Source organism: Hipposideros armiger, unplaced genomic scaffold (assembly GCF_001890085.2).
Source record: "Hipposideros armiger isolate ML-2016 unplaced genomic scaffold, ASM189008v1 scaffold_14, whole genome shotgun sequence".
Lineage (NCBI taxonomy): Eukaryota > Metazoa > Chordata > Mammalia > Chiroptera > Hipposideridae > Hipposideros > Hipposideros armiger.
This window is the reverse complement of record NW_017731364.1, coordinates 3413252-3423407: the sequence shown is the minus strand read 5'-3', so window position 1 is coordinate 3423407 and position 10156 is coordinate 3413252. Positions and strand designations below refer to the sequence as shown.

The 10156-nt window shown below is 36.6% G+C and overlaps 1 protein-coding gene across 2 annotated transcripts in view; it reads left to right on the top strand.

Moving 5' to 3' along the window:
- Positions 1–369: 369 nt before the first annotated feature.
- LIPH (lipase H) overlaps positions 370–10156 on the top strand; it is a 38603-nt gene continuing 28816 nt past the window's right edge. Inside the window, exon 1 of one of the 2 annotated variants that reach the window (XM_019667974.1) lies at positions 370–559. In XM_019667974.1, the coding sequence (XP_019523519.1) occupies positions 511–559 (49 nt within the window). In that variant the 5' untranslated portion in view covers positions 370–510. Of the gene's footprint in view, positions 560–7771; positions 7826–10156 lie in introns of those variants that run through there. The other variant, XM_019667983.1, reaches the window with a different exon arrangement.

Genomic DNA, 10156 nt, shown 5'->3' with positions numbered 1-10156 from the left:
TTTCCTTTCATCTGAAACATATTTTGACAAATGTGGGCATATGATTGGACTTAATGAAACGTTCTCACAACCTAAAGACTGCCCTATGAGGAATGATTGTGTGAATTAATATAAAAAGTAGTTTTGTGTACAAGGGCAACCAGAATACTGACTGGAGAGGAAAATATCTCAAATCACACTTGATCTCAACACACCAAGCCAAAGGGCTAATAAACCGCCCACAAAGAATGAAACTGTTTTGAACACGTCATTCTGCAAATATGTATTATAATATTAAGATATGCATAAAATTGTGCAAGACAGAAACGTACCTGACCTTTTATCGAAATGAGGAGAAGTCAAATATCCTGGAAGGGCTGGGACCTGATAATAGTCTCTCAGGAACTTCCTGTTGTCACCACACCTCTGGATTAGTCACTTGATCTCTCTCTGAGCAAAGCGTGGTGGAAACTAAGGCTCTGCTAAGGAAATAATTTTTCTTGTGAATGTGACACACTCTCCAGTTTCCATATGCTGAGAATATACTTCTTCATCAGTTTGATGTGCTTGGTGAGATCAGGTAGGTCATTTTTTTAAATGGTTTCCTTAATTATTTAAAAAACATTATTGGAATTACTGTAATTTTGCATTTTATCATCCCAATCCCTTAATGGACTTTTAAATAAAAGGGTCATCTAATCATTTTTTAAAAAAGAAGATATGGATTAAATGAACTTTCTAATTCTGAAAAAAAAAGTTTTTTTCTCAGTAATAAAAAACTCTTATTCCTTTGAATTAATTTGTTCTTCTGAGGTACAAAAATTAGATGTACTGGAAAATCTAGAATAGAGGTTTTTTTACTTCATAGTTAAATTTTCTGTGTCTTTCCACCTCTATGAAATAAGATTATTTATTTTCTGAAAATTTTAAGTTTTGTTTTATTATACCTAACAGATAGAGGGTAGGTATTTATAACTTTCATGCATCGAAGGTTTCTTTAAATTAGTCTTACAGAAAAACCTGATTGTTATGTATGAAAACCCCTTAGAATGGTTCCTGGTATATTGATAGCTTAAAAATTATTAATCATAATGAACAAATAAAAATTAAAACAGTAACAAAAATAAAGGGAAAGACTTTAGAAAAAAATAAACACCTTTCAATCTTTTTAGGACTATAGTTCTTTTTCACAAAGCTTATGGTAATGAAAATTGATATAATTTTTTGAAGGAAACTAAGTTATATATTAGTGCTTGTAAAAGTGTTCATGCCTTTTGAAGTAGTAAAACCATTGCTGAGAATTTATTCTAAAGAAATAACTTTTAAAAGAAAATGAAAACCTCATATACAAAAATGATTCTGTTATTTATAATAACTTGAAACTACGTACAACAAAAATAAATGTTCCTACATACAGGAATGGTTAAAGTACGATATGTCAACTTTCTAAAAAATGTAGCATTTAAAATAATTCTGAAGCTGTGCAGTAATGTGCAAACATATTTATAAAATAATGCAAAGTAGAAAAAGCAGAGCTCAAATTTGTAGATAAACTAAAATTACAAATATGTTAAAATCATGTATGCATGCCTGTAAATAAAGTTTAGAAAGGAAATGGAAAAATTAAAATAGTTGTATTAGGATTTCAGGCTTATAAATACATTTTTCTTAATTAGTGCTTTTGAAATTGATTTAGTAATGAGTTAAAATTTTTACTGGTGATGATATTTTTAACTGAGAAGTCAACATTTTAAAGTGTGTGTTTATCATTTTTTAATTTTAAAAATAAACATAAATTTAGTGGTTGCTTAAGGGGACAAGGAGCTAACCCTAACACAAAAACCTGATGATGATTTGTGGTTACTTGTTCAGTCTCTATTTACAAATTGGAACTTTGTAAGCCTGCTTTTTTGTGGCCTGCCTTTTTACTTAATGTTACCTCATTAATAAAATCTGTTTTACATGATCCTAGAAGACTCCATGCTGATTGATAGACTAAGCAGAGACACATCACACTAAACTCATGTAGCTAGAAATAAAAAAATACATAATTACAGCTGTAAACTGAATCTAGACTGCTCTGTATCTGCAAAACTGTGAACTTGGAACTTTCATGGGGGAGGTTGTTGAATAATATGCACCTGATAGAAACTATTGGTCAAAGATACATTGACTTTTTGCTTTTGCCTTCTTTGGCTTACAGTCCAAAATGTAGCAACTATAAGGATATGATTCAGAAATCCCAAGGACATAAATTATTCACTTTCAAGGATTTTGATTTTGTTGTTCTAACCTTTGTGATATCATGACAGGAGCGTTTGCCATAATCTTACTAGTGGGCAAAGCAAACTCTAGTGTGCACTGGAATCACCTGGGAAATTTGTTAAAGGCACAGAGGCTCCACCCTCTGTGACCCAGGACAGACTCAGGGGGCCTGGGGTGAGATCCTGGAATCTGAATTTTAACAAACTCTTGAGGTTTTTCTGGGGCAGGTGATCCAGGTTCTAAATTAAAGTCGTTGTCATAATTTTTTTTTTAAAGTTACTCTGCTATCAATATTTTGGCCTACAGCAACTTGTGTAAAACTAGATAAATATTTTCCCAGAGAAAATAGCTTAGTGCCAAAACCAGAGAGAAGTATTTCCTAGGATATTGGAAATCCTCTCCAGATGATTTATAACTCTGTGTGTGTATGTGTGTATGTGACTCATCCTTCTTTAACACAGGAGCAAAGGCGAGTGAGGGGGTGGAGAGGGAGCGTGCATATTTTGCATATGATTAAGAGATGAGAGTGAAGAAATCTGGCATGTGATTCAAGGTTGTATCCTAAATAAATACAAGCCAGTGGTTAAAAGCAGAGACATCTTCCTAACCAAGAGGGCATTTTGCCCATACGGCTATTGCCTGTCTCTGCCCGGACGGAGTGTGTGTTGGGAGCGAGGGGTGGGTAGAATAAGATATTCCACCAGCTTTGGCCCCAGCTAGTTGTGAACGCTTCACAGCCTAGCTCAGGACAAATTTTTAATACCAAATTAGGTGGTCCTCTGCATAAAAATATACACTGAGTTACTTTTTATATTTAAAAATCAGTAGAATTTCATGGCAGAACCATGTCACATCCCCCTTCTATTTCTCTTAAGGAGTCCAACTACTTTTCTAAATTCTCCAACGCAAACTTTTTGGCCTAAAGAGATTTTTATTTCTGGGGCTTTGGGAAATCCCTTCTGAACAGTGTTTTCAGGCAAGCATATGAGTGTGTTCAAGGATGGGTTCCTGGAAACAAACTGGCTCTATCAATTAACATGTGGTGAGCTGTGTCCCAGATACTGAGTCACATTTATTGCCCAGCATGCAGAACACTTGACAATGCCTCACTTAATCCTGGCCTGAATCCCATAGCTGTTTTTAGGCAGCATTCATTCGGTATACCTGATTGTGGACCTCCATTCTAAAGTATTAACACACACCTGCATCATGTTTGGGGTGGGGGAAGTGATAACTTGAGCACGCCTTGGAACCCAAAACGTGAAATAAAAGAAGTGTGAGCCAGGGCCATGCCTGTTTTACTTCCTGTCTGGATACTATACATCAAGGTTAAATTAGGTGGAATTTCACTGCTGTCACTTGGGTTTGGAGGTTAGTGGACTAAATGTCACCCCAACCATGGGTTTGAGAGCAATTGGTATTTTCTTTTCTTTCTTTTTTTTTTTTTTTTTAGCTGAGCCATCCTGCCACCGGTTGGCAGCTCAGCGGCAGCTCAGCTCGGGCTGGGCATCGAACCGCTGTTGCTCAGAGCTCAAACTCTTGAGCGAGCTCTCAACCAACTGAGCCACTCAGCTGGCCAGTATTTTCATTTTGAATAACCTGAGTCAGCCATATTGAGCAGTTTAACATGAACCTACCTGGGCTTCTTGACCATCATAGAATCTCAGAACTTTCTCTCCTCTTACACATGCTCACAATTGCTCATCAGTGGGTTATTTCTGTCCATAACACCATCATCTTTTTTTTACTGACACCTCTTTGGATGTGAATGAGGAGTTTCCACTTTTTGTAGGAGTTTTCCCCCAACCAGAAATGTGGGAAATGATATCAGCTCCTCCAAAAGCAGGTAGAAATTAAAAAACCAAAACTGAGTGTGATACCGACACAACATAGGCAGTTTTATTTAGCTTCAGGGCAGCGTGTTTTGTGAAGACAGAACAAAAGGAGCCCTTGGAAATTTCATCAGAAAAGGAGCAGGGTTGTCAGTGCTTAGTCTTGTCTCAGGGACTATCCAACCGGGAGCCGTATGAAATGTCAATATAGGGAGCCAAACGTCTATCTCTTTTCTCAGTTGTAGTCTAGAGAAATACAGCCAGTGGCTAAAAGCAGAGATGTCCTTCCAATCAACTGGGCATTTTGTCTATCCAACACAATTTTCTGTGGCAAAGAGAAAACAAAATAACCCTTCTGTTTAGTCCCCAAGCCTGAGATTAAGAGTCGTAGTTTATTTTGCACAGGAATAAATATAAACCCTCACCACCACTCCCAACAGACTGACCAAGGTGGGGAGTTTTATTCAACCTTCAGTGGTAAAAAAATGGAGGTCCATCAACCTTAGACTCCAAAGGAGAAGAAAACAAATTGGCAAACTGGGAGCCTGTTTTGATTTGCATAGAAATAGTAAAACTTCTGCCCTGTCACCTCCAAAAGATTTTTCAAAGATTTTTCATCTTTTTTCTCTGGTCTTTCCATGAATGCATGAAATTATAGGAACTATTTTTTTTTTATTTTTTTTTTTTTAGCTGAGCCATCCTGCCACCTGTTGGCAGCTCAGAGGCTGCTCAGCTCGGGCTGACTCGAACCGCTGTTGCTCAGAGCTCAAACTCTTGAGCGAGCTCTTAACCAACTGAGCCACTCAGCCGGCCCGGAACTATATTTTTTTAAAGTTTCATTGAGATGAAATTCACATACCATGCAATTCACCCATTTAGAATATACAATTCAGTGGTTTTTAGTATATTCACAGATATGTGCAACTATCACCAGTCAATTTTAAAACATTTTTATGACCTCAAAAAGGAACCCAGTACCCTTTAGCTATCACACCCCAATCTCTATCTCCCCCACACCCCAGCCCTATGCAACCACTATGTTGCTTTTTGTTTCTATTGATTTAACTATTCTAGACATTTCATATGAATGGAATCATAATATGTGTTTTCTCGTGACTGGCTTCTTTCATTTATCAAACTGTTTTCAAGATTTATCCTTATGGTAACACGTGGAACCATGTTTGTTAACTAAAGGGTATTTATTGGGTTGTCAGAAAAGTCATGACGTATTTTTTGTATGTTTTTCGTTGCAAAAATGCATCATGACTTTTCCGACAACCCAATAATTAGCAAAAAAAAACCCCAAAAAAACCCTGCTTAAAATAAGGTGACAAAAGAGCTATCTGATCAACATTCTAATTACAAGATAAACTATGGTTATTTTCAGGTATTTTTGATTGAAATTGAAAGAAATTTTAATTTCTTGCTACATTTATTTTTCTAGATTTCGGTTGTCTTTGGTTATAAGACTGCCCTGGAAATTTGTTTGTTTGAACAGATGCCGCTTGTCCTTTCAAACCAGCTAGCTTGCAGATCTTAGAATTTTGTATCCAAAAGGACTGCCAGAGATTAGCTAAGTCTCTAAGGAATGAGGGACAAAGCTCTCATTTTAATATGAGAAAAACGATGGCCCAAATTGTTACTTGTTTCACCTTGTTAATGATAAAGCCAGAACCAAATTTAGTTCTCAGGCCATGGTGAAGCACTGCCACCTGTATACTGGCAAATGCATTTTTTTCAAAATCCTTCCAAACTGAAGGAAGGAAAGGAATTAATACTTACTGAGCACTTACTTTATATCAAATCCCATGCTAAGTGATTTACTTATATCATTTTATTTAGTCTTCATAACAACTCTATGAGAGCAATACTATTAAACCAACTTATCATTAACATCATCAACAATTACTAATTTCTAAGCATCTACTGTGTACCAGGTAATGCTTTAGATACTTCATAGATATTATCCCTAATTCTCAGAACAATCCTGATAGGATGGTTAGGGTTAGGGTGAGGCAAGCGAGGCACTCACCAGATGCAAAATTTAAGGGAGGAAGGAACACCAAAACTCAGTAATTTAGATAAATTATATTTATGATTTAATGTGCTAATGCAAATGATAATGCATATCATTAATAAGGCATATTCAAATACATTATCCTAATGTATAATAAATAATATCATAAATAATATTCTAATGCAATATTTAAAAAAGATGAATAACAATGCAAACAAGTCCATGATGAACAAAATATCAAAATTTAAATAAAGATAGGCTGTTGTTTGTTTTACAACTCTGGATTATTGTACAATAGGAAAAGTCGTTTCCCATCAGCCAGCTGTTCCTGTGCCTATACCACCTTGGTTTCCTTGCTGGACGGTTTAGGGAAGTTGACAATGGTGTGTGAACAGATGGAATAATGGGAAGGATGTATCTATAGTCATTTTTTTTTATTATAGAGCTTTTATGAACTTTTCACACTTGGTTGAAAATATATACATACAGTGTTTTTCTTTTGCCTCAGGCTCAATTTGGCTCTGTAAGCACTGCCTAACAGATTGGCAATATTGTGGTCATTTTATTATACACATGTGAAACAGGCCCAGAGAGGTTAAGTTATTAATTACCAGAGGTCGCATAGCTAGCAGGCAATGGAATTGGAACACAGACCTAGGTCTGAATCAAAAACCCATGCTTATTCCAAAATTGTGTTGTATTTTTGTTTAAGATGTTGACATAAGGAACATCAAAACCTGTAGAGAACTTTAATGAGTTTATTTGAGTCAAATTGATGACAATTGCCAGGAAGTAAAATCTCAGTGGATTAAGAAAATACTCCAGAGAATGGAAGTTCTGTAGCTTATTTTATACATTAGAATCAAAGGAGAAGACATAAAGAGGGTCACATAAAATCTACTGGTGGTAGATTAAGGGGACGGGAGAAAGCAAAGCAGGGAAATCTCTGAGGTTGGATGAGAGGTAAAACAGAGAGACACATACTTCTTTTACATTGGTGGGCACAGGATAGTTAATTAACATTTACAGCTCACATAGAGGTGGTATTTGGGGAACAAGATAACAATGAGGGTTCTGTGGTCTCCAGCTCTGATGTTGTAGGTATGCCCTGAGGGATTCAGAAAAAGGGATTACTCTGACATTCCAAGGCTTTATTATCTTAGATGCAAAAAGAAAATAGATAAGATCACTTAAGGTACAGATTGACCTTTGTCAAGGAAGCTACAGGCCAAGGATGTGACTATCTGCCATGACCCGCTTTTAGTTAGGAATTTTTATGTTCAGATCATCCTATGTGGTTAATTTTGGTCTCTGAGTTTATAGGTCCTCCCCTGAGCTTGTCAGGTTTAGTATGTGGCCCCTTTTTTGTCCACAAAGATATTAGCCATTTTCTGTAAAGAGCCAGATAGTAAATAATTTTAGCTTTGAGGGCCATTGGTCACTCAACTCTGCCCTATGGAAAGCAGCCATAGACAAATGGCTGACAAATCTCAGGCACAAATATGTTATCTCTGAAGTTGTTATAGCCAGATTTCCCTGACATCATACTTGGATATGTTTCTTTTAATGTAACAGAGGGAAAGCAATAAATGATAATCAGGCCTATTCTTCACAGGAGTCTGAATTCCTCATTGGATGAGAGACATCACACATCCCATTGTAATTTTCCACTGGTTAACAGGAAATGGCATTTCAGAGTAATTGAATTTCAAAGTAGTCTGAAAAGGACAGGGTAAGTTTCTCCTGTTTCACATAAACTCTAATAGAAGAGGTTAAGCTTTAGAAACCAGTTTAACATGTTCTGTGGTTATTCAGTTTGGCTCTGTTAATGCTACCTCTGAGCAAACTTAACTTTGTAACAAAACAAAACAAAACAAAACAATAACCAAAAAGAAGTTTGCTTTCTGAAGCCATACAAATAGTTAATCATTTTAGAAATACCAACATAAAGTAGAACTTAGAAAGCTATATTTATGAGGGTGTAGCAATTTAACAAATTCACTCTTCACAAATATCTAATACTTGCCTGCTCTCCAAATTGCCTGAGAATTTAGGATCTAACAAGACAAATTTCTATGCAAGGTGCTGGGACCACCAGACAGGACAAAAAAACAACATAATATCGGCCCTCAACGTAAATTAATTTGTAGAATGGCCCCAAATAAGATAAATTTAATGTTTGCTTCATAAAATGTTATTAATTCTGAGAAGAAAAAGTTAATAATCTTAGGCAGTTTTAAACTAAGAACATTAGCAATGGAATGCATGACCCATTCTTATTTGTATATTATCTTCTGGCCTTGTCATCTACAGATATATTTTTACATAGTTTGTCGTAATACACGTGCCATTTCATACTCCATTTATTTTATAAACATTACATCACACACTCATTGTAGTATTCATATGGATCATTCTGAATGGCTGAATAATGTGTTAACAGGCTGGTATTTATTTATTTGAAAAGCATTTATTGATGCCAACTCTGAGCCAGCAGGCCCTTTTCTTGGCACTGGGAATATAACAGTAGATAAACTGACAAATAGATCAGTTATCTTGGAGCTTCTATGCTAGTGGGTGTTGACGAAAAATATCCAGCCTGATAGAAAACTTGTAAGAGTTTATTTGAACCAAACTGTCGACAACAGGCCAGAAGCAAAATCTCAATGGACTGAGAAAATGCTCCGCAAAATGGCGGTTTGCTGCTTATTTTACACATAAAATCAAAGGAGGAAGGTTACATGAAATCTTTTGGTGACAGATTAAGGGGGTGGGAGAGAGCAAAGCCGGGAAACCTCTGGGATTAGATAAAAGTAAATTGTAGAGACAGGTACTTCTTTTGCATAGGTGGGTGCTGGATAGCTAACAGCTAGCTTTTTTACAGTGCAAAGTGATGGTAATCAGGAGATAAGCATGATAATAAGGAATTTTGCAGTTTCCAGCAATGGTCCAGAAAAAGGATTACTGACATTCCTAAAATGTTTATGAAGAAAGCTGAAGATGTGACTTCCCACCATGGCCCACTTGGTTATGAAAGTTTTTTTATGCTCATGCCATCTTGTGTGGTTATTTTCAGTCTCCTGGGCTTTTCAGGTTTAACCTGTGGCCCCTTTTCCTTTCACATGGGGAAAGTTATTTCAGAATAAGGAAAGAATGCTTCAGGTATGTGATACCCAAAACAAAACAAAACAAAAAAACAACCCAGTAACATTTAAGGGAAAACATTTCTCTGAAGTGGAATTCAATACAAGAAGAAAGTAGAATAACATCTATAAATCCTGGGAGAAAGAACATTGTTCAAAGCCAGGTGATCATTTAGGTCAAGGAATTCATTTACTATGAGTGAACTTAGGAAATATATTAATCATTATTAGACCTTCTTCACATGACAGCAAAAGCCAGTTCACCTATGGGTGAATGGAGATGCCTAGGAAAGGAACTCATTGTAAGCAATGATTATGTACATTACAGAACTAAACTGCATAACTGGGGAAGTATGAATCCAGAAGATGTTTATATGCAGCCCATTCTTGTTATTGATGGTAATGTTCTATAAAGTCATTGTAAACTCCGGAATAGCAAGTACTTAACCATTGCTTCTAGGGAAAATACAGGGGTAGTAGGTTCCTGAGAGCCCCTGGTTACATTTTTGTTGACTGATCAATATATAATCTTACTTAATGTTTAAAGATACCTTATTGTTGATTCATTGAACTCACAGCCAACAGCCCTGTAACACGCCGGAACAAAGCTCATCTAACACATGGGTTTTTCTCTATAGGGTAATCACAGCTTTCTTGAGTTTAGAAACACCAGACGGTAAGGACTATATAGTTGGGAGCCATTTTAAACAGTGAAATCGCCAAGTAAATGTATAAGAAGCAAAAAGCATGGCAGTATGAGTCGCCGGCAACGGCGTAGGCTGCAGCCCCTGTGGCAGTGGGTTGCCATGGGCTACCATATGTAGCCAGCAGCCAGCGTGAGCGGCCAGCAGCCGCAGTGATCGCCGTCCAGAAGCCGGCGACTGATCTGCCTCACCCCGGAAGAGCCTCACCCGGGAAGA